The sequence below is a fragment of the Myotis myotis genome, unplaced genomic scaffold (assembly GCF_014108235.1).
Source record: "Myotis myotis isolate mMyoMyo1 unplaced genomic scaffold, mMyoMyo1.p scaffold_m19_p_18, whole genome shotgun sequence".
Classification (NCBI taxonomy): domain Eukaryota; kingdom Metazoa; phylum Chordata; class Mammalia; order Chiroptera; family Vespertilionidae; genus Myotis; species Myotis myotis.
In genome coordinates this window covers 13,216,587-13,241,234 of record NW_023416322.1, presented here as the reverse complement: position 1 = coordinate 13,241,234, position 24,648 = coordinate 13,216,587, and the positions used below count along the sequence as shown (strand labels likewise).

General features: G+C 46.3%; 1 protein-coding gene across 4 annotated transcripts in view; it reads right to left on the bottom strand.

Moving 5' to 3' along the window:
* HHAT (hedgehog acyltransferase) overlaps positions 1-24,648 on the bottom strand; it is a 162,608-nt gene that overhangs the window by 16,370 nt on the left and 121,590 nt on the right. For all 4 annotated transcript variants that reach the window (XM_036343691.1, XM_036343693.1, XM_036343692.1 and 1 more), the window contains one exon: positions 19,202-19,346. In XM_036343691.1, coding sequence (XP_036199584.1) covers positions 19,202-19,346 — 145 coding nt within the window. The remainder of the gene's footprint in view (positions 1-19,201; positions 19,347-24,648) is intronic.

Genomic DNA, 24,648 nt, shown 5'->3' with positions numbered 1-24,648 from the left:
AAATCATATATCTGATAAGGGGCTAATATCCAAAATATTATATAACGTACAAAAATGAACCCATACAACTCACTGTAAAACAAAACACAAAAACAATCCAATTAAAAAATGGGTCAAAGAGCTAAATAGACATTTTTCCAAAGAAGACATCCAGATGGTCAACAAGTACATGAAAAGATGCTCTACATCATTAATCATCAGGAAAATGTAAATCAAAACCTGTTAGAATGGCTAATATCAAAAAGACAAGAAATGTTAAGCATCGGTGAGTATGTGGAGAGAAAGGAATCCTTGTGCACTGTTGGTGAAATTGTAAATTGGTATAGACACTATGGAAAACAATAATTTCTTAAATTTTTTTAAAATAGAACTACCACATGATCCAGCAATTCCTCTTCTGGGTGTTTATACAAAGAAAACAAAAACACTAAATCAAAAAGATATATGTTTTCCCATGTTCACTGCAGCATTATTATAATAGCCACAATTTATGGAAGCAACCTAAGTGTCCATCAATGAATGAATGAATGAATGAATGAAGAAATTATGGTATAGCCCTGGCCCTTGTGTCTCAGTTATAGTTGGAGCATCATCTTCAATACCCAAAGGTCAAGGGTTCCATTGCAGGTCAGGGCACATACCTAGGTTGCAGGTTTGATTCCCCCATTGGAGCACATACAGGAGGCAACCAATCAATGTCTCTCTCTCTCTCTTTCTCTCTCTCTCTCTCTCTCTCTCTCTCTCTCTCTCTCTCTCTCTCTCTCTCTCTCTCCTTCTCCCTCTGTCCCGCTTTCCCTCTCTCTAGATTCAATAAAACATATCTTTGGGTGAGGATAATAAAAAGAAAAAAAGTTATATGTAAAACAAAGAATTTTGTGAAGACTAAATAGGACAATAAAAGCGAAGGCCCAGGCAAATGCAATTAGAGGTTAGGGGACTTTTACTTCCAGATGACCACTTGGAGGGCATGGTAATGGGCAGTAAGGGTAAGTTACAAGGAGAGGCCTTACTAGTGGCAAAGGCTATTAGACAGACTCATGTTACTGCTGCCGTAAACAAGTTGTTTTAAGCAAAAAGTGTTCCATACTTAAATGTTTAGGAGACGATGAAGTTGAATACATGTCCTTACTATATGTCAAGAGTGTCAATGTACATGGTAAATTCTCTCTTTTTTAAATAAGTTGACATTGCTTTTTTTTTTTTTTAATCCTTGCCCAGGATATGTTTATGGATTTTCAGAGACAGAAGAAGGGATGGAGGGAGGGTGGAAGGGAGAAAGAAAGAAAAATAGGGAGGGAGAGAGGGAGGAAAAAAGGGAGGAGAAGAGAGAGAGAAAACATCCATGTGAGCGAGAAACATCTATCGGTTGCCCCCTGCCCCAACCAAGGATCAAACCTACAGCCTAAGTGTGTGCCCTGGCAGGGAATTGAACCTACCACACTTAGGTGTACAGAATGATGCTCCAACCCAGCCAGGAGGCCACAGTAAATTTTTAAAAGAAGACAGGCTACGCCAAAGTTTCCCAACTAATTTTGCCAAGGACCCCTTTGTAGATGGAACATTTCCCTCTCCCAAGGATATTATTTCAAGAATTAAACTTGGGGAACACTTTGGAAAATGCTGACCTCTTGAAATGAGCATGAACCTGAGAGTCAGGAGGTCTGGCCTCTAGTTCTGATCCCACACAAGTAACTTTACCTCTGTGGGCCTCAGTGTCCCCCTTCTCCAACATGGGAGGCTGAGGCCAGAATCTGTCCCCAAGTCCTTTGGATCTAACTTTCCACAATTCGATGCCTCTGCAAAGTATACTCGACTGTCTTGCTCTAGACCTGGTGGTGAACCAAAGGATCTCCAAATTTTCAAATAATTATTCAAAAATGTCCATATTTTCAACCCCAAATCTCAAAACTAAATTAATTTCTTCATGGCATGAAAATTTCCAGAAGTATTACAATTCAATTCTTGGCATATAAATATATCATTTTCCACTAGCTCTAAGCACCGCTGGCTCATCTGTGTAATGTTTCCAGATGCTTCTGCAATTAGCTCTGCTGTATTTAAATTCTGTCCACTTTAAATTGAATAAGATGTTCCCTCTTCTCTTCCAACAAAGCTGTCTAATGGCAAAAATAATGGAGTTAACGAGGGAGGGACACAGGAAAGCTGTGCTCTGTAGGCTGTTGGTTCACACAAAACCCTTAAGTAATTCATTTCCCAGTGTTAAATCAAGGGATAGATCAATATTGAAGAAATGTCATATCTCACCAAATATATAAGTATATTCAATGCAACTCGAATCAAATCTCAACCTATTTATTTATCTTGTAGAAATTGGCAAGATGTTTCTAAACTTTGTATGAAAAGCCAAGTAATCTTGGAGAATGAAGGTGGAGGAGTTATAGTACCGGCAACAACAATTATAAAATGGCCATGGGGATGTAAAGTACAGCACAGGGAATATAATCAATAATATTGTAATAACTCTGTATGTATGGTGGAGATAGGTACCAGAAATGTCAGGGGTGAAGTATGTGATTATCTAACCTCCATGCTGAACACCTGAAACTAATACATGCCGGGAGCCGGTCCATCCTTGCTGTTTCAAGGGACCTGGCATATATGGCATACTGTTCTTAATATGTTTGCTCACCTTCTTGGCACTATGTGTTTTAACCAAGGTCTCTGAGAAAGGTTGTTTTCCCAGGTAGGGATTTTCCCCTGAAGTTAGGGAGGGAATAAAACTCCTCAACTAAGTGCCAGGCGGGTAATTAATCACTTTAACTACGAACAATCATGCTTAAGCTACTTAATCTTTACTCCCTGGAATGGAGATAAGAAACACCCTAACCTTTGTAATAGAGATTGATAGGATTGAATCAACTGGTATAAATGTAGATGTAACAAGACAGCAAGACACAGAACTTAGAACACAGAACTTAGATTGAGAGAACATGGCAAAAGATCCTGGACTGAACCTGACTACAGAAATTGGCAAGAGAACCTGACTAGAACCTGGTGACTGAACCTGGCTGGAGAACCTGGACAGAACCTGGCTGGGGAACCTAGCAAGAGAACATGGACACAGAACCTGGCTGGAGATCCTAAGCAGAACCTCTCTGGAGATCCAGACCAGAACTCGGCTGGAGATCCTGGCTGGAGATCCTGGCTAGGCTGCTGATCAACTGAACGCTGTCTCTGTGTCATTCCTTCCTCGCCGACTCCGTCCACACCTTTGGGGACCCATGGACCTGCTGGGGTTGGACCCCGGCAAATACAACATAATGTTAAGTGTAAACTGAAAAATAAAATAAAAAATATAATTATAAAACTTCACTAATTAAGCAGAGTAGAAACAGACTCACAGGTACAGGGAGCATTTTGGTGGTTGCCAGATGGAAGCGGGGTGCAGAGATGGGTAACAAAGGTGAAGGGATTTAGAAGTACAAATTGGTCATTACAGAACTGTCACGGGGATGTGAAGTACAGCACAGGAAATATAGTCAGTAATATTGTACGGTATCAGAGGGGTACTAGATATACTGGGGTAATCATGTCATAAGTAATATAAACGTCTAATTACTGGGTCGTACACCTGAAACTAAGAAAATATTGTATGTCAACTGTAATTGAAAAAGAAAAAAAAACATTTTAAAAAGACAATACAATTTTGGCCCAAGAGACAAATACACCATTGGACATCTGATTTATGGCAAAGACTGCACCGCATATCAGTGGGGAAATGACAGTGTTTTCAATGAATGTTGCTAGGTCAATTAGATATTCACATAGACCCCCAAAATATTGATCCTTATCTCATCTCATGCACAGAAAATTAATTCCAAATGGAGTGTAGCTATAAATGGGAAAGGTTAGAAAGTAAAGCTTCTAGAAAATGTAGAGTGGTATTTTAATAACCTTGGGGTAAACATTTCTTAATGAGGACACAGAAAACATTAAAAACGAGGGGAAAGACTAATAAACAGGACTTAACGAAAATCAGAAACTGTTCATCAGAAAACATCATTAAAAGAGTAAAATATGGAAGCCACAGAGTGGGAGAACATATTTGCAATACATAAAATCAACAAGACTCTTACCCAGAATACATAAAGAATAATTATACATCAAGAAGAAAAAAGCAACTGACTCAATTTTTTAAATGGCCAAAAGACTTCTAGAGGCACTTCACAAGAGAGAATACACAGGTACAATACACATATGCAAAAACACTTAAACTTTAGTCATCATGAAAATCATAATGAGATACCATATACATATTCAAGCCAGAAGAGCTAAAATTAATAAGATGGACAATTCCATGTTTGGGGAGAGGATTCAGAACCACTGGAATCCTCTTTGTACTGGTTAAAGAATAAATTGGTGCCATTACATTAGAAAATTGGTGGTATCTACTGAAATTGATCACACACATAACCTAAGACCACACCATTCCCTTCCTGGGTTCATACCCAAGTGTGTACATATGTTCACTAAAAGGCATGTACAAGACTTTCCAAAGAAGCACTATTTGTAACAGCCTCAATCTAAAAACAACCTAAAATGTCCATCAACAGTTGAACAGATATATGCATCGTGGTATATTCATGTAATGAAATACTATACCGCAATAAAAATGAACAAACTATTGCTATACGTAATGATACTGATGAAACTCAAACGTGACACTGAAAGAAGACAGATGTAAAAAAATATAGTCATACCTGCTAATGTGATGTACATGTTCCTAAAAATCACCACACAATGCAAAATCATACAATAAAAACCACAGGACTTAAGTGAAAAAAAACAAACAAGAATTAGAGGTATAATATCCAAAAATCTTGCCAGCAACACATTTTTTACAAAGATGGAAATCCAATAAGAGCGGTAGCATGGTCTGAAACATCTAAAATGGTTAAGAAATACACACTGAATAAATAGTACATTAGGTTACAAAGACCTGAGGTTTGCTTATGGAAGTGGGTGTCAGAAAGGTTGCAGCTTGCAAATTATTGTGAAGTGATGGAAGGAGCGCTATCTGAAATTGGGCGGAGAATTACAGCAGATCTGACAGTAACATCAGAAGTGGCCGAGTGTAACTCATAATGTGCTGGGTGAACTGAGGTGGCTGGCAGAGGTTCGAAGGGTGTGCAGGTGTGCGTGCTGTGCGTTCCTACTGGGCTCGGTGCAGCTGGGTACAGCTTTCTGCATTCACCTAGTGTTTTCTTGAAGACAAAATTGCAAATAAGCAAACACTAAATTGCATTATGCTTAAGTTGTTCCCTAATGTATCAGTCACGACGGAAATTTGCATTTTCAAACAAGCATCACAGCAGAACTGACAGAACCTTGTTATTCTATTTAAATGAATTCAAACACAGGCAAAAGTAATCTATGACATTAGATATCAGGATGCTGGTTACCCTATAGGGCAGCGGTTCTCAACCTGTGGGTCGCGACCCCTTTGGGGGTCAAATAACCCTTTCACAGGGGTCGCCTAAGACCATCGGAAAACACATATATAATTACATATTGTTTTTGTGATTAATCACTATGCTTTAATTATGTTCAATTTGTAACAATGAAAATACATCCTGCATATCAGATATGTACATTACGATTCATAACAGTAGCAAAATTACAGTTACGAAGTAGCAACGAAAATAATTTTATGGTTGGGGGTCACCACAACATGAAGAACTGTATTAAAGGGTCGCGGCATTAGGAAGGTTGAGAACCACTGCTATAGGGGGTTGTGGCTAGAAGGCATAACAGGGAGACACCTCTAGAGTGCGGGGTAGTGGCTAAACAGGTATGTTTGGTTTGTGAAAATGCATCATGCCACACACTTTACGTCTGTGCACTTTAACCTGTATGCTATATTTTAAAATAAAATACTCTCTTTGAGGAAGGCTTCCTGGGATGGAATGAGATAGGAGGATGGGAGGAAGAGTAAACTGATAGAAGGGCAGTAAATGGATGGATGGATGGATGGATGGATGGATGGACGGATGGATGGATGGATAAATGGACAGATGGATTTAGGAACAACTAGAATAACAATGGCAGGCCCCAAACTAATTTTCAACAGATTTGTTGAGACAGAATTAAAACACCATATGATTAACCCATGTGAAGTGTACAATTCAATGGCTTTTAATAGACTTACAGAGTTGTGCCACCATCACAACAATCAATTTTAAAACATCTTATAATCCCCTCCCCAAAAAAGAAATCTCAAGCTTAATAGCCATTGCCCTCTAAACTCCCATTCCTTCCAGCCCTAAACAACCACTAATATACTTTTATCTTCATAGATTTGCCTATTCTGGACATTTCATAGAAATGCAATTACACAATATGGTATGTGGTCCTTTGTGACGGGCTTCTCTCACTCACACTGATGTTGTCAACGTTCCCTATGTGATAGCATGTATCAGTACTTCATTGCTCTTTATTACTGAATAATATTCCATTGTATAGATATTCCACACCTTCTTATCTATTCACCAACTGATAAGACATATAGGCTGTTCCCACTTTTTCCACTATTATGAATAATGCTACTATGAACATTTGTATACAAGTTATTTATACTTAGGAGCGGAACTGCTAGGTCATACAATAACTCTATGTTTAACTTTTTGAAGAACTGCCAGACTATATTCCCAAGTTCTGTTTTCTATTTTATATTTCCACAGGCAGTGAATGAGGGTTCAGATTTTCCACATCCTCACCAACACTTATTTTCCATTTTGAGCTTGTTATGATAGAAACACTAGAGGCCCGGTGCACGAAATTCATGCACGGGTAGGGTCTCTAGGCCTGGCCGGCAATCAGGGCTGATCAGGACCTTCCTTCCCCAGCCTTCCTTCATTCCGTGCCACCCCCTGGTGGTCAGCACATGTCATAGCAAGCTATCAAACTCCTGGTGGAACTCCTGAGGGGACACTTTGCATATTAGCCTTTTATATGTATAGATTAGCGTTTGTGAAGTGATGTCTCATTGTGGTTTTGATTTGCATTTTCTGGATACCTAATGATAAATGTTGACTATCTTTTTCATGTGTTTATTGGTCATTTGTATATCCTCTTTGGGTAAATCCCTATTCAGACCCTTTGCCCATTTTAAATAGAGTTATGTGTCATTTTATTATTGAGTTATAATAACTACATTTTCTAGATAAAAATTCCTTATCAGATAGTGGTTTGCAAAGTTTTCTCCCATTCTAGTTACATTTTCACTTTCCTGATAATGTTCTTTGAATTAAAAAATTTTTTTTCTTTTAATAAACTTTTAATTTTGGAATGACATCATATTTACAGAAAAGTTGCAAAGATAATACAGAGAGTTCCCATATACCCCTCACGCAGTTTCTCTTAACAGCACATCTGTCCAAATAAAGAAACCAACATTGGTTCATTGTTATTAACTAAACTTCCTACTTTATTCTGATTTCACAGATTGTTCTTTTCCTTTTTTAAAATATATTTTTATTGATTTCAGAGAGGAATGGAGATGGAGAGAGAGATAGAAACATCAGTGATGCAATGATAAGAGAGAATCCTTGAATCATTAATTGACTGCATCCTGCAAGCCACCTACTGGGGATCAAGCCCACAACCTGGGCATGTGCCCTTGGCTAGAATCGAACCTGGGACCCTTCAGTCAGCAGGCTGACGCTCTACCCACTGAGCCAAACCAGCTAGGGTGCCCACCAGTTTTCCTAATAATGTCCCTTTTTCTGTTCCAGATTCCAATCTGACATTCCACCTTGTATATTACAGCTTTTAATAAACTTACAGAGTTGTGCCACCATAATTTTTATTTTTATTTTCTTACCATTCACTTCTTTTTTTTTAAATATATTTTTATGGATTTCAGAGAAGAAGGAAGAGGGAGAGACAGAAACATCAATGATGAGAGAGAATCACTGACCGCTGCCTCATGCATGCCCCCTCCTGGGGATTGAGCCCGGAACCTGTGCATGTGCCCTGACCGGGAATTGAACCATGACTTTCTGGTTCACAGGCCGATGCTCCACCACTGAGCCATACTGGCCAGGCTACCATTCACTACTTTGTCCTCAAAGCACTGCAGCACATTTACCGTGTTTGCTTATGGCTGCATCGCAAGCACCCAGTATGACCAGCAGGAATACCGAAGGCCTTCTCCTTCAAGCCATGTTGCCCGTAAAAATAAAATCTTAGCCTCATCTAAGCTCACCTGACCACTGTGCCTCTTTCCCCGAATCATTTAGGTTGGGATGCTTCCCAGATTTCTTATTTCCTTACTGTGTACTTTTGCTTCTTCTATTCGAGTTCTGGCTAATGGTAGCGATTTTTGATAGCAATGCAAAAGGTATGAGCTGACCCTCCAGCCACTTTGTGGGGCAGCCACAACACATAATGAGGAAAGTAATCAAAAGGCAAGCTTCAAAGATGAGAAAATGAGTGACAGGTTACTGTTGGACACAAACGGAATGTTAAAATAGGACCAGAAACAATTTCATGTTAAAACCTGCCTGGTAGCCCTGACCGGTTTGGCTCAGTGGATAGAGCTTCGGCCTGCGGACCAAAGTGTCCCGGGTTCGATTCCAGTCAAGGGCATGTACCTTGGTTGCAGGCATATCCCCAGTGGGGGGTGTGCAGGAGGCAAATGATCGATGTTCCTCTCATCAATGTTTCTAACTCTCCCTCTCACTTCCTCTCTGTAAAAAAACCTGCCTGGTTTCTTCTAATTCAGTCAAAAACAAAACAAAAAAACAACTTTCTGAGAAAAGGCCTGGCTCCCAAGACAGGCCCGTGTGACCACTGTTTGGCTGTCTGTCATTTGAAAGTCATCAAATAACAGCACCCGTTATGCTGTCTGGCATCATTTGACTTTGCATGATTGACACCCCTCAGAATGCAAACGATCCACTCCTGCATATTACAGCAACTGTGCTCACCAGGCAAACCAGAGACGTCTTTCCGATGCTCTCCGCACAGTGTTCCAGTCCCTGGCTGAGCCCTCGGCTACCTGTTCCCTTCGTCCCCCTAAAGCCACAGGTCACTCGCTATGGTACATACCCTTGGCCCCTGGAAGACTTGTAAGGAACACCACCATCTTTTAAAACAAAAATGTTAGCCGAAACCGGTTTGGCTCAGTGGATAGAGCGTCGGCCTGAGGACTGAAAGGTCCCGGGTTCGATTCCGGTCAAGGGCATGTACCTGGGTTGCGGGCACATCCCCAGTGGGAGATGTGCAGGAGGCAGCTGATCGATGTTTCTCTCTCATTGATGTTTCTAACTCTCTGTCTCTCTCCCTTCCTCTCTGTGGAAAATCAATAAAATATATTTTAAAAAAATAAAACAAAAATGTTAGATTTCCCTTTCATTTCACTAATAGTAGGTGGGTCTTATTAGTCTTTTTCCCCTCGAGGTCACATGAAAATGCCACTAGAGAAATAAAGCAAAGTCCTGAGACCTGCTGCCTAGAGACCTACATGGGGCTAAAATTAGCAGCTGCCTGCTTCTCTGGGCCAGAGCCGGCTGCCGCTGGAGCGTGACCATCCCCAGAGGAGGGCAGAGGGGAGCAGAGAGGTGCCGCGGGCATGGCGCTCACCTGGCCCCCGAGACCGGCTTCGAGCCTTGGCAGCTGGATGCTGGGCAGCCCCCCAAGTGGAGGATCAGCCCCGCCTGACAGGATGACACACTTCCCGACCAGCGAGTTCTGTCTGCTGCTCTCTGTATCATCAGATCATGGGTTGAGGAGGGCACACGAGGGAAAGGTGAATATTAAGGCAGGTGGTCGCTGGAACTTTAGCTTTGTTTTAAAATCTGCTAATTAGCGCCTCCTTGGATGGTCACTGTGGGTCCCTGCTTCTGCTTGCCCGTTTTCACTGACCACACTGCACACACTGAACTGGATCACCCAAGAAAGACCAGACTCGCCAGCAACTAGCAGGTCTGTCACCTTCACTGGGCCCTCACCGGCCTCTGGCTCCGAATACCCTGCTCCGATGACTAGTCACCCTGGGGCATTGTCCTGGGGGGCGTGTGACTGCCCCCACCCTCAGTGCACACTGTTGGGATGGTTGTCCTATGGCCCATGGCTGGACAGTCAAGTCTAGCTCAGGTGAAGACTTCAGCGCTTAAAAAGGGAGCTGACCTGGACTCCTGTCTGCCCCACCAGGCCATCTCAGCACTCTGTCCCACCTTCCCACACCACACACCCTGTAGGACAGTGATGGCGAACCTTTTGAGCTCGGCGTGTCAGCATTTTGAAAAACCCTAACTTATCTCTGGTGCCGTGTCACATATAGAAATTTTTTGATATTTGCAACCATAGTAAAACAAAGACTTATATTTTTGATATTTTACATATTTAAATGCCACTTAACAAAGAAAAATCAACCAAAAAAAGAGTTCGCGTGTCACCTCTGACACGCGTGTCATAGGTTCGCCATCACTGCTGTAGGAGCTTCCTAGGCCTGTCAATACAAAGCTCTCCCAAGTGAACAGCAAAAACAACAGGCATTTATTTCTCAGCTCCTGAGGCTGGAAAGCTGGGCCCAGGTGCCGGCAGGCCCTGCTCCCTCCAAAGCCTCTAAGCAGGTTCCTCCGCTGCTACTACCAGGCTCGGGTGGCCCCAGGCCTCTGTCGCCACCCCCTGTGGCTTCACATCTTCCCTCTGTGCACATCTGCTTGTGTCCACATTTCCTCTTTTTTTTAATAAGGACACCCGTCATTTGGATTAGGGCACACCCTGAGGACCTCATTTTAAGCTTATTTCCTCTACATAAGGACCCCATTTCCAAATAGGCTCACGTTTTGAGAATGTGGGGTTAGGTCACTGTATTTTGGGAGAACACAATTCAACCCATAGCACCCACTTTGCCATACTCCCTCGGAGGTTCTCCTTGCAAAGACTACTCCACAGCAGCGGGTATGGTGACCAGGGCGGCAGCTGGCAGGTGCAGGAGTCACAAGCCAGTGCAGCGAAAAATGGTCTGGCTGAGGCGCCCACGCCTGTGACGCCAAGCTCTGACCCCCTCAGACAATCCTGGGTGGTACTAAATAGGTGCTCACCAAACAGCATTTGTTTCTCTCTGCCTTTATTTCAAGACAATGGGAAGTTTTTCTCCGTGGTTTTGAATCTCCTTTACTGAATAGTCACGGAAATGCTTGCCGGCCCTAACTACACTCAAGAGAGGTGGCCAGCTGCTGGATGAAATTCCTGAGGCAAAGGACAGTCCCCCTGGAATCCACGCTCTGATCTTTACCACAAAGAACGACAGCCACCTAAGCTGCAGCCTTAGTTTCCAGCACCGAGCCACGTGATGCACTGTAATCACAGGCCGCCAGCTCTCCCGTCAGCCACCCCGAGACCACGTGGTTTCCCTGGTACTGCAGCCAGCATGCCCCCAAAATGGATCGCCTTCCACTGCTCTCTTGGTTTCAGTAAGAAACAAGGCTTTTGAGCAAGCTAATGCAATGTGGGAGCAAGCCCGAAAGCAGGACCTCCAACACCCTGGTGTTGATTTGCCTGGTGAGCAAGAGTCCTTCACCAAGAGAGGAGGCTCAGAATAAAAATAACTGGAGGTGTACAGACTAGCCAGTGGCCAATCCAGCCAGCAGCCCCAGGATGGCCTGTCAGAACCTGGAAGGTCTGCTTCCTGCCACCGCCCAACCCCCTACCTGGACAATAAACAAAGAGGAAGACACTGTCTCCAGCTTCCAAAGATGTTTTCTGTACCAACATCCTGAAACAAAGGCAGCAAGAGTCTCTGCTCAAAAGACATACAGAAACACAGGGGAGCCCCGGAGAATTGTCTCCCAGCATAAACTTAGGGGGAAAAAACCTTATAACAAAAAACATGCACAGAATCTAGGGGCTTAAAATATATGGGTTGTCTCCAAATATTGTCTTGAAAATACAGTGTCCACCAGGCAGCTCTGCTCCCCTCGGAGTTGGTGTCCCTCTCTACATGGCTCTCCACGCTGGTGGCAAGCGGACGGCCAGCAGCTCCAGCCCAGTGTGCTGATGCCTCTGCAACAACCAAGGAAGGAGAACTTTTCCTTCCTGACGTTCCAACAAAAACCCTGGAATTGCATCGCATGCGCAGACAGACCACACTGGTCCCGCTCACACGTCAACCCTTCATCTTAGATGTCAGTGTGACCCACCAGAATGACACAGATTCAGAGTGGAGTGGGAGAGGTTTATCCCCAGAGGATGGGGACACATCCTGAGTGAGGAAAACCGCAGCCTCCCCCTATACTTCTCCCTACCCTCATGGTAGCCAATCCCACGTTTCTTCTTTGAAATCCACATATTATTTCTTTTTACAGGCAGATTCTTGCTTTAGTAAGGCTAGCGGCATATCCAAATTGCTCTTTTATCATCAAATCTCTTGAGAAAGAAGCTATTCAAGGGATGCCACAGAAGGGATGTTCTGTGAGAAACAGGAGGAGTCGGACAGCAGGGGAAATGGTGGCAGGAGCAGAGGGACAGGGAGAAATAATTTAAAGGTGCCCACTGCAGGCTTTGAGGAGGAAGAGGCGAATGAGCCTCTGGCTTCTGGAAGCTGGAAAGGCCGAGGAAACAGATTCTCCCCGAGTCCCCAGGAGGAACCGTCTTGCCAATGCCCTAACTTTAGCTCAACACTTTTTAAAAGTCCAGTAGTGACTCGATTGCAGATTTCGAGCTTCCAGAAGAGTAAGAGACAAATCTGTGCTGTTTTAAGCCATCACGTTTGTGATCATTTGTTACAGCGGCCACAGGAAAGGACTTCACGTGGCCACATAAAGCCAGTGGGTCTGCTGCACAAAAGAATTTGCCCCAGAGCTGAGACACCTGATAGTGACGACTTGCTAGATTTTCCCTCTGTTACAAAAATGTTACTAAATTCCACATTAAATACTTTTAATTCTTTACACGTTTTTAAAATGTTCAGAAATGATTTGAGGAGACAGTCTGGTAGAAAGTGCGTCCGATAAACACTTCAGACTGCCAGGCACTCACTCCCCTTGAATACTTGCTGGCATGTACTGGCACGGCTGGTGCTGAACTAATCTGCACCCATTGGTGGGAACTATAGGAATCGCTGCACGCAGTCACGCAGATTAATAATATAACTTCCAGGGTGCGTGCTCATTTCAGAAACTACGCATGCACCACCATCCCAAGTGACTTCCCGTCTGGTACAGGTTGGGAGTTCCTCTGCAGGTACCTTTTGTATACGGAATATTTATCACGTGGTCAGTAGCTTTGTTATATAGATAGCTCAGTTAGAGAATAAAGGGGACTTACTCAAATTTTAAAAATTGTTTTGGTGTTATTTCCATTTCTATCGCCATATTTGTAATATACTTTCCCCCAGTTTTGTTGTGATATAATGGACATTTAACACTGTATTGGTTTAAGGTATACGACATAATCATTTCATTATGCTTTTGAATATCACTCTGCATATGCATGATTGGGGGCAGGTAGATGAGGGGCCAATGAGAGGTAGAGACTTCAAATATTATCAGGTATATGCTAATATATCAGTAAAGATCACATTATTTTCTTTTTACTTGGTTAACTGTGTCTAAGCTATACCAGTCTTTCCTTGATATTCTACTTAAAGACACTTGAAAGGTTCCCATATCCCAGATTAAATGAATTCACGAAAGCTCCTAGATAGCAGGGAAAGGTTTCACACAACCTCACTGAAAGGGTTTAAATCCACTGATTCCAACTCCCTCCCAGACCCTTCAGAAGTTCTCTCAGGTGCAACACAACCCCAGGCACACAAACCCCCGCTCACTACCCCCCATGCCTAGTGACTTGGCCGGAATTACTTTTGGGAAAACTGATGCCCGAGACATCTGGGTGCCCACCTGGCACAGAGTAAAGAAGGAACCAAGGTTTCAGAAAGGCCTGCAATTCAGATTCCAAGAATGGCCGTAAATGGGTCCAGGTGTAACCATAGATAAACCGCTTATCCTGCATCTATGCATCAACCTCACCACCAGCACAATGGTGGGTAGCTCCTGCTCCTCAAGCTGTCCTAGAACTCACAGAGGCTCCATGGCGTCTGGAGCTGAATCTCCCAGGGCCGGGTGAGCTGCAGGTGAAGGTCAGGGCTCGGAAGAGCCATGTGAGCTGCAGGTGAAGGTCAGGGCTAGGAAGAGCCATGAAAACTCCAGGTGAAGGTCAGGGCTAGGAAGACGGCGAGACAAAGTAATCACAAAGGAGGGCCCCTAGACATCAACATCTGCCCTCCATCTCCTCTCATCAAAATGAAATTTCAGTCCCAAGAATTTAACGAGATATGAGGGAAGGAGTTTCTATTTAACCACGGCCTTCCAAACCCTCCAGGGCAGTGCCCAGCTCAGCTTTAAATGAAATGCCTGCCCAGAGCCATCTGAGTCAGGAGACAAATAAACGGCCCCGACAGGCTGGAATCAGGGAGAAAATAGATTTTCCCTTCTCCCAGCCAGTGATGACAAGCAGACAGGGGAGTGCAGGGGTTCCGACCCGTGTGGGGAAGGACGAGCCCCGCTCTTGCTGTGATCTGGAGGGGAAAGGACCAAGCTCCTCTCGCCTGGACATGGGGCCACTTCGGGAGCTAAGTGTTGAGACGGAGTTTTCCAAATTAGAAAAGGCAACAGGAGGGAAAACAGTGTGTGTGTGAGAGAGAGAGAGTGTGTGTGTGTGTGTGTGTGTGTGTGTGTGTGAGAGAGAGAGAGAGAGAGAGAGAGAGAAGGGAGAGAGGATGTGAGTGTGATGAGAAGGCAGGATGGAGCTTTGGTGGATCCACGTCTCTAGCAAGCTCCCATTCCTGCAAAACACAGACACAGATTCCAGTGCTCCACCTCCCAGGAAATGACTGGGTCACCTTTTTACAAAACCCAGGGGCTGAAGGGCACCGCTGATTTATGGAGACTGGTCCTGCATATTTGAAGTTATAACACAGAGATACTTTTGAGTTACAGAGCAGTCATCGGCTGCTTATCCAAAAATCACCTTAGACTTCAATGTCAAGGATTTAAGGCAGACATGAGAAAGCTCCTTCCATCAACAAGCACTTCTGAGAGCCAGAGTTATGTAAGAAGCAACCTGCATTTGCCTCTGCAGAGCATGACACAGCAGGCTGGGGACCAGATCCCCAGCCACATCCTTCCCAGACCCCTGGACCAGCGAGGCTCCTTCTATATACATATACACACACACACACACACACACACACACACACACACACACACTCCTCACATGCATGCTTGCGTTTAAACACTCACATTCCTCAAGCTACTTGAAGTAAACTTCAATCATAAAAGAACGGCAAAGACAGATTATTTTTCCTCAACTGCATTAATTGAATAATACATCTCCAACCTCTGCAGCAGAGATAACACTCGATAAAAATGGTTTGTGTGTGGGCAATAGTGTGGTGAAGGCCTGGGGCAGCTAGGGGCTGGGTGGAGGGGGGCAAATAGGAGATAGGGAACATCTGTCTACAATAAAATATATATATATACTTTTAAAAGTATATCTAAAATAGAATTCCCTTACCCTTTAGGCTCTCCCCTGCCTCTATTTTCCCTCAGCATTATTCACCTTGATGTCACTTATTCATGTAATTTCTCTCCCCTCCCCCCATTGGAATATAACTTCTACAATTGCAAAAAAAAAAAAAATGGTTTGTGTGTGACACGTACGAGAGGTCAGCGTGTCCACCCCTTGGCTGCACCGTCCACAGTCCTGGACAGCAGGGCTGTATCACAGCTGACAGGGAAGGCTCTGACTTTACAGCCTCATATCACAGTCCCACTGAGACCAGGAAAGGTTTTTACATAAGCTACTAAAATAAGCTTTTCAGCTTAAAGCAAACAAATCCGAGTCTAAATTCAGTGAACTGGAGGCAAGAGAGTGCTGACCTTAAGACAACTCCGCCGGGCCACTCACGAGAACCTTCTAGGGACGTCAGCGGTGCTGGGAAAGGCTCTCTGAGAGGTAGCGAGGCTGTGCCTTCCATCTCCTCATTGAGCCCTAACCTCCTGACACCTGACCGCCCCTTCCTGCTGCTCCAGGCCCCACAGGTGAGACCTATGAGAGGAACCAAGTGCTGCCAGCTCCTCCCTGTGCCTGCGGCAGGTCCCGCCCAGCAAGGCACAGAGGGACATGGTGGTTACCCCCAAGGAAAGGCCACCTCCCCTTTAAGCCTGGAAACCTAGACGCTGTGCTTGAATGTTCTCCATCCCCCACGAACAGCGTTCCCCCATCGCTTCATCACATTTCCCTCAGTGGGTACACATGGGTCCTAGAACAGGTGCTGCTCGGCAGCCTGAGGGAGGAGACCAGAGGCTACCAGCCTGTCGAACTCCTGGCTCATTCATCAGCAGCAACAGGTTCAGGTGGACAGTGCTGTATCTGAAACTTTTGGGGCCAGAGGTTTCTCAGAATTCAGATTTTTGTTGTTTTTACTTTAGAAAGCTAGTATACACCCCAGCAGGGTCTGAGGAAGCATCCAATGAACTCATTTATACACTTTCGCATCAAAGTCATGAATATTCATACTAGCCTTCTAGTTAGGAATAAAAAAATCCAGAAGTCTCAAGGGCAGGGGATTTGGCACCATCCTCCAGGAGACATAGAAACTCAGGGACAAAAAACAAAGACCAGACAAAATGGGGCAACTGCCCAAACCCCAGCAGACAACCCCTGACTCAGAAGGCCCGGGGCAGACCAGCTGAGCTGAAGAATCTCCCACACAGACGATGCCTTCTACGTTGAGCTGCCCTGGCCCTGGGCCCGAGAGAGAAATAAGTCCATAGAGCCCCCTATATTCAGAGAATCAGTCCCCAGACCCCGGCACCTGGCTGCAAGGAGGACACAACATACCCCAGGTGCAGACCCTGGTGGGACCCACACGGCGGCAGCAGACGCTGTTTCCAGAGCCCTGATCCCATGTGACCCATGTGAGCGGCGCAGGGCAAATCACACTTTGATCTTTCCGGCCTTGAGGAGCAGAGAGAACATTGAACAGCCTCTGCCCTGCTCTCTGCCCCGTAAAATGCCAGCACCCCACCTTCCCCCCCACCCATCCCACCGCCCTCCTGCTCCCTTGCTCTGTGCTCCCTGACTGGCTGTGTCCACTCGCACGGCCTTACCTGCCACCTCCGGGCCCTTGGCCCCCACATCGCAATCATTTAGCCCCGCCCGCCTCTGCACTCCCACTTACATTTCAGCGGCCTCCGGGGCACCTTTTCCCGCTGCTGCAGCTCCGACCCTGCCCGCTGCGCCACTGCCTGTGAATGCCCGATTTCTTTCCCACGGCGCCCCCACGTGCACTTAAGTTGGTCAGGGACTGGCCCTGGCCAATGGGATGTGAGCACAAATGCCACGGGGCAACGTCACTTCCGGCAGCAGCAGGGGGTATTCAGTGCCTGTGCACCACCCTCACGTCCCTTCCCCTCCGTGATGCCAGGACAAGGCGGTGGAGAATCAGAAGAGAAACCTCCTAGGTCCTGGGGTCACTGTGAGAAGAATAACTTCTATGGGGAACAGTTACCGAGAGCTGGGAATTAGCTGACACAGCAGGGAGTGTTAAGGACCCCCACACACCGGCCTTCTCCACCTGACGAGCTCCTGCTTATTGTGCTTTAAACTCCACGTCACATGCCGCCTCCTCTGGGAAGTCCAACCTCCAGGGAAGGTCGGCCTCTCCTCCCTGACCTCATGGGTCTGGCAAGCAGGTACCTGAATCTATGGACACATTTCTGTTTGCAAGTTTGGGCCCCACATTTGCGGGTGCTTCTCCCACCCCCATAGTCTCGGTGCCTTGCAAGCTGCAAACACTCAATAGGCTTGATTGACTGAAGCAAAAATCAGAGCCTTCTCGCTCACGGGGCCAGCAAACCACAAGTCAGCATTGTGCTAGGTATGGTGGTTGGTAGGAGGCAATATAAGGAAAACACTGTCACCGCCCCTAGCAGCATTTTTTAATCTTTAGGTCCTCTGCACCCATTATCTCCCATCTATTAAAGGACGGCCTCCACTTGAAAAATACATCATCTTTCAGGAACGATCAGCTAAGACATTTCTCAGAAAGGAAGATAAAAGAGGGGCATTGTGGTGAGGAGATGAAAGCCGAACAGGGCCCTCTCTTGGCACCCATGAGCCTGGCTCAGCCACGCCTGCCACCGTGTGCAGGTGACAGCCTAGCCATGCAGAGTCGCGTCATCACGGCTTGGCAAAGCTTCCCAAACCAAAGGCACAAAACCCCACCACTGGTCAGGGAAACAGAACAGAGGGAAGGGGATGGAGGAATGTGTCCTGTGAGTAGCTCCCTTTCTCCCAATTCTCTAAAGGACATGCTGCAACGCTTAGTTCCAGCCTCAGGGAAATGGTGACCTTAATTAAGTGATTAATTATTGATGCAATGTTTTCACAGTAATTCCCACAAACTAGCATTTTACCTGCTGCAGGTGTGCCTTTACTGTGGACACTGAGAGGAGCCACTTAATGTGCGTGGATCATGCGGTCGGCTGGCAGTGCTGGCATCCCGGTGTGCAGACAAAAACATCCCCGACAGAGAGCTGTGGCAACCAGTGCCACACCCACAGCTGCAGGAGAGCAAGGGCCTCCTAGCACTTAATCCTAGCAGGACTTTCAGAGCGGTAAGTGGAAGAAGTTTAGACTCTGCAGTATGCTGAAGGCTGGTATAGATAGACAGTAAGATTTTTTTAAGTGAAAAAACTGAAGAGGTAACTGAGCAGAATGGAATGGTAGAGTTTGGGATTGTCGGGACAGTACATTTTTTAAAAATATAATTTTATTGATTTCAGAGAGGAAGGGCGAGGGGAGATAGAAACATCAATGATGAGAGAGAATCATTGATCAGCTGCCTCCTGCATGCCCCCTACTGGTGATCAAGCCTGCAACTCAGGCATGTGCCCTGACCAGGAATCGAACCATGACCTCCAGGTCCATAGGTCGATGGTCAACCACTGAGCCACACCGGCAAGGCAGGACAGAACATTCTGATGTTGAGCGTCACATGTCATACATAAGAAGTACCTCAAAACACAGGGCGCTGTTCCTGGCTGGCACTTTTATAAGTAATATGCCATAAATAGAACAATGAATGCCCCACCCTATCCAAAATAACAAGTGCATATGTGGAAAGCAAGAAATTGACTGAAAATAGCATTGCCCGGCAACTTACCTTGTATGAAGATCCTATTCCAGTAGATCTTCCCAACTTGGTTGCCCCCAAGAAACACCAGGTTGGACAGGATGAGCATGGAGGTGGAGCACGAGGCTAGGGCAGCGTGGAAGCGACGGCGAGCCCGTGGGGAGAGGAACTGGACCTGTGGGGAAGGCAAGAGCACCTCATTGCACGGTGGAAAGTCTAAGACTGACACGGCATCCAGCCTTCCTCCGTCAGCAGCCCAGGGTGCTTCCCCCAGAGCCTGGACTGTTACTTAAATTAAAATTATTATTTAAACAGGTCTCAAAACTTCTATTCCTGCAACATGCTCATTCTGGTCTAAAGAAAGAAGTGCCACACCCCCAAGTTGTTACCTCCTCTGACCCAAATGAGCTTTCCCCGGACACATGTAACACAAGTTCTGAAGCTAGTTAAGATTTAGCTGGAATGTCTCTACACATCTTCTGCATGTACATCTATAGGCACAAGAACTGCTTAAGCTGTTCTCCATGGTAACAAGCACAACTCCATGTAATGAGGTCCAGATCGGGGCGATCTTTCAGGCCCGTTTACTTGACCATGGGAAGCTACCCCATGGCTCTACCCACTATTAGGAGGAACCTTGTTAAGAGAGGAACCTTGTTAAGAGGGCGCAGGAGAGCATCTCAATCGGAGCTCGGGCTCGCCAGTGGTGAGCTGGCAGCACCTGAAATACATGGAACTGGAGAGATGTTTTCCCTAATGGATGCTAGAGAATTCTGCTCATCCATCCGAGGTCTTCCCTGAACTTTCCCCTCCCCTCTTATTACCTTCGTGAGGTTGTCATCAAGTCAACCAAGCCTTCCTACCTCAGCCCTGACGTTCTGGGGGCCTCTCGAGTGCGGCCCCTGCCGTGGCTGCAGTGTGTGAGCCCCATGAGCACATCGCAGGGGCTGTCCTTTGAGGTTGTGTATGTAGAATGAGGACAAGGTACAGTGCAACAGCCCGCCACACAGGGCCCCAGGGGTTCTGACAAATACTGCAGCCTAATCCAAAGACACAGGAAAGAGAGGAAGCGAAGTGTCCTCCTGAAACCTGCCCATCTCTGGGGTGGTCACTGCCTCCTGACTCCAGCTGTCTCCATTACACCTGGAATTCTGAATCGGCCAGATTCCTGGCAGGCACAGAGGACTAACAGGAGGCTGACTGGCTTCGGGGGCCCCTGCTGTGCATCACCTGTGGCTACTGTGCAAACCTCAGCCAGGGTCCTCTGAAAACCCAGAGAGATGACTTCCTGACACCTCTCCTTTCTCTCCTGCAGTCCCAGCATCTGTTCTGCCCGCTCCGACAGAGCTGCTACCATGCATCTCCCATCCATGGCTCTCTCCTCCTGCATCACCTTGGAGCACGGCCATCCTGCCCAACCTGTGAGTGTGAGGCTTTCTCACGCGTGAGCTGAGCAGTGGGCACTGACTGGGCCATCTGCCTAGATGTGATTTTTCTGGAAAGATCTTCAGTGATGCTGATGCGTCCCTGGTTACAGGCCACCAGACAAGATGACCTCTGGTCTCTTTCCCTGCTCTAAGAGGCCACAAGCACGTCCAGGCGAGGCTGTCAAACACGACCGGATGAGATAATTACACAGAATAGAAGCTGGTAATGAGAGAGAAATGGGGACAGAGCAGGCTCATAACCCAGCCCTCCTCACCCTTAGAGTAAGGAGACACTGATCTACCAGTTCCTGCATTTTAGAGCAGAGGGAGGTATTTTCTGGGTATTACTGACTCAATTAGCAGTAAGTGGGGAGGCGGGATGAGAGGAAGCAGGGAGACAGCAGGGAAAATCCAGAATAATAAATCAGGAAAATATGAATTGTTTTAATTGGCATAAATTGTGTCCAAATAATTCTCTCCAGGGAGAGGGACATTATAACACATTTGATTTCTGAGGGACCCCATGGGTCAGATACTCTGCTGCATCTGCTCTACCCCATCAGTCTCCCCACACACACACACACTCCCCCGCCTCACTTCCTGTTTGGGGAGGTCCAGGGCCCTGTGTGACCTTGCCCTTATTAACGTCAATTACAGAGAGAGGACATGGCTCCGTTACGCTCGAAGTGGTTCTCCTTTTAGGGGAAATGATTACAATTATTAGATAATCAATAGAGAGATGCTTAGAAAACTCTCTTTGCATTGGGTTGCTAAGCAGGGCTGCGGTGCCAGGTTACCTGGCACGAGGCAAGGTAGGTTCTGGTGGGAGGCAGAGCTGAGGGGTAAGTGCAGAACAAGGCAGGAGGCAAGGGGGAGTGGGTGCTGGAGGTGGGCAGGGGGGGAGTAGATGCTGGAGGCTGGGGGTTGGGGGGGGGGAGGAATGGGTGCTGGAGGAGCAAGACTCCTTCTCCAGCACCCTAGGCCCTGGCTCCCATGGATCTTCCCTTAATTCTCTGATTTCCCAAGTATCTCTCTCAATTATAGGAGTCAATAAATTCCTACTTCTGCTTATGGAAAAAAAATAGTCAAAATAATAGAAAATATGGATGAGCCTCTAGTCTCAGAAACAGGAGGGAGGACATCTAAAATCTGAAACGAATAACCACAATTTAATTTTTAGAGAGAGCTAATTTTTTTTAAAAAGCAAGAATGTTAAAGGCTGTTGGAATCAATAAGCTAGAAAGACTGACAGGAGAAATCAAGAGGCTCATGGGCAATTCTTAATTACCCCCAGGGGGAGCGGGGGGAGACAAATAGATGATGAAAAAGAAAACCCAAAAGCCTAATTTTAACTAACAGCCCAATCCTCTGAACGGATGGAATTAGCCTTGTGCGTGAACAGCAGCACCCTCTCAGAGCCTGGCTTCTCACCGAGAGTCAGAGGAAGAGCAGGATGAAGGACCGACCACAGGAAGAAAGAGAGGGCCAGCCTGGAGAGTCCACAGAGGGTACAATCAGCCGCACAGGGGTCTTTGTCTCGGCTGCAACTGTCTCTCCCCTTCAGATTCCCCGGGCACACTGTAGAAGGAACCGTTTTGACACTGAGGATTCTCTCTCTGTTTCTAGGGAACCATCTGGCCTCGGCCATTGGTTCACAAAAACTCTAGAGCAGCGATTTTCAGCCTTCTTCGTCTCATAGCACACACACACTAATGACCAAAATCTAGTGGCACACCAAAAAACATGTTGTATTTTTTGCCAATCTCACACACAAAAAAAATAGGTATAATTTTGATTGATTTACAATAATAATAGTTGTCCTTACCTACCCTTTTTGTTCCAAAGTGACCTTTTAAGAAATCAGGTGCCTATAGGTAAATATAAGGATTTCTGGTGCCAAGAATCCAGTCAGATGCAACTTTATTATGCAACGTGACCAATAAGATGCAACTCTTATTATATGACCTGTATGTGTATGGTTCAAGACCAGGCATTCACACCAGACGCTATTGTTGTGTTGGTTATTGTCATTTGGTTTTTTTTTACAATCTAAGGGAAAAGAGGTCAGTGCCCCTGACTCAACAGTCAGGTGTTGCATGTTCTAAGAGGAGAGTCCCATACTTAGGAGTCCCGGGGGGAGGGGGAGGGTGGGAATGCCATATGGGCAAGGCTGGAAGGGTATATTCTCTCAGCCCAGCCAGCTCCATCAATAAATATGACTTTGTGAGTCTCTAGGGCCAGAGGGCCAAAATTCCCACTTGAAACTCTTTGTTCCTTTACACTCTCTCCTCTGAAGTCCTATAGCGATTGTGGTCACTGCTCCCGTGGTCCTTCACCTCTCAGATGCTGGCTGCCATGTTCAGGGGCCAAGCCTTAAGGCAGTCACCCGTCCTCATGGCTTAGATGCTTGAAAACCCCTTGGTCAAAGAACTCACGATGAATTGTAAACTCAGTGAGGAAATAGATTAGGATACAGCGAAGAGCCATCAGGTCTGAAAAATCAAAATCACCAACTTGATCAGATAAGGCAACGATTGGTAAACAGAGTTTGATTTTCATGAACACAGAAATATCGTGATAAAAAGAGCTCCGGGCTGGTCATGGTCTCTTCCCAGCCAGATGAGTCTGTGGCAATTCAATATCCTCTCTGCAAAACGTGGGAGGGGCACTGTCCCTGGAGAATGCCTGGAAATTTGCTGGGCATTTTTGGTTATCCCCAGGACAACATGATTGCATGAAGTGGCTATGTAATCATAGTGCATGACAGAACTGTCCTGCCCGAAAGGTCCACAGCGCCCTCTGGAGAGAGGGTGAGTGTTTTCTTCCACATTCATTACGGAGCTGACTTCCCTCTCAGCCTGTGAGGCACAGCACTTCCCTTCCTCCTTCATTAGGAGCACTGCCAAAACCGGGTCCCCTTTCCCCGAGGGCCCAGGAAAATGCACCTCCTGGCAGGAAAGGGCCCCTTACAGGGCCTCCGTGCTGGGTCATTTCCCCCCCCCCCCCCCACTACCCCTTGGCATCAAATATGAGAGAGGGGAGCCCTGTGCCCCGAGCCATGTTTAGGCGAGATGCACCCCAGTTCCAAGCCTCTTCATCCCACACCGCTGAACACAAGGGAAGAGGAGGAAAGGGAGGTGGAGCAGGTTAGAGAGCGTCACTGTGCCGTGCAGGGTGACTGGTTCTCCGCATGAACTCTGACCTACATGCAGGTTGGGGCAGTTTCTCTCCATGTTATTGTTGCTATAACCCCAGGTACTGACTGGGCTTTGGGCCTGGATGCAGCAAGGCCCTCAGAACATTCGGAAAAGCAGAGGCTGACCTCTAATTTCTCGGGGCAAGCACACTGCGACTGAAGAGATAAGAGATGGGGTGTAGGGATGTCATGTTGACATTTTAGCACTGGATTTAAACTTCCCTCTAAGATTCCAGAAGTGAGCCATGGAACCCAATCAAAGTAAACCGTAGGGCTGAACGAAACTTCTGTCAAACTCGTTTTGAATTTCCTGCTGCAAGGTGTCCATGGCTTGTGTTTATTCATATCTCCATGGCAACTCTTCTATCTTTTCCAGTCAACATACTGTCCCTGGAAATCACAGGACTGGCTGGGACACATGAGCTGGGCCCGGGGGTGTGAGCTGCAGAATCTGGGTCAGAAGTGACGCTCAGCACAGCCCGGGGGTGGGGGGCAGATGCTGCAGGGGGCTGTTGGCCCCACACTTGTCCACGGAGGGGCTGCATGTGGGGCCGAGCTGGGGGGAAGGGCCAGACTGAGCATCTGGGGGAACAGATGGGCTGGAGAAATGGCTGCTGGAGATGGTGACAGAGGCTTGGCAAGTGGGACCCAATCCCGTTTATTTTTAAGTGGGAGAGAAGCTAAAAACAGAAACTGGGTGGGTTTGAGCAGCTGGACACAGTTCTTCCAAATAATCACTGACGTTTTTTGTTTTCTAATAAAAGTGCTAACCAGAGGATAAGCAAGGAAATGGCAAGAGGGGGAGAGGACGAGAGGGGGGAGATACCCACAGGCCATGAAGATAAAACCAGAGA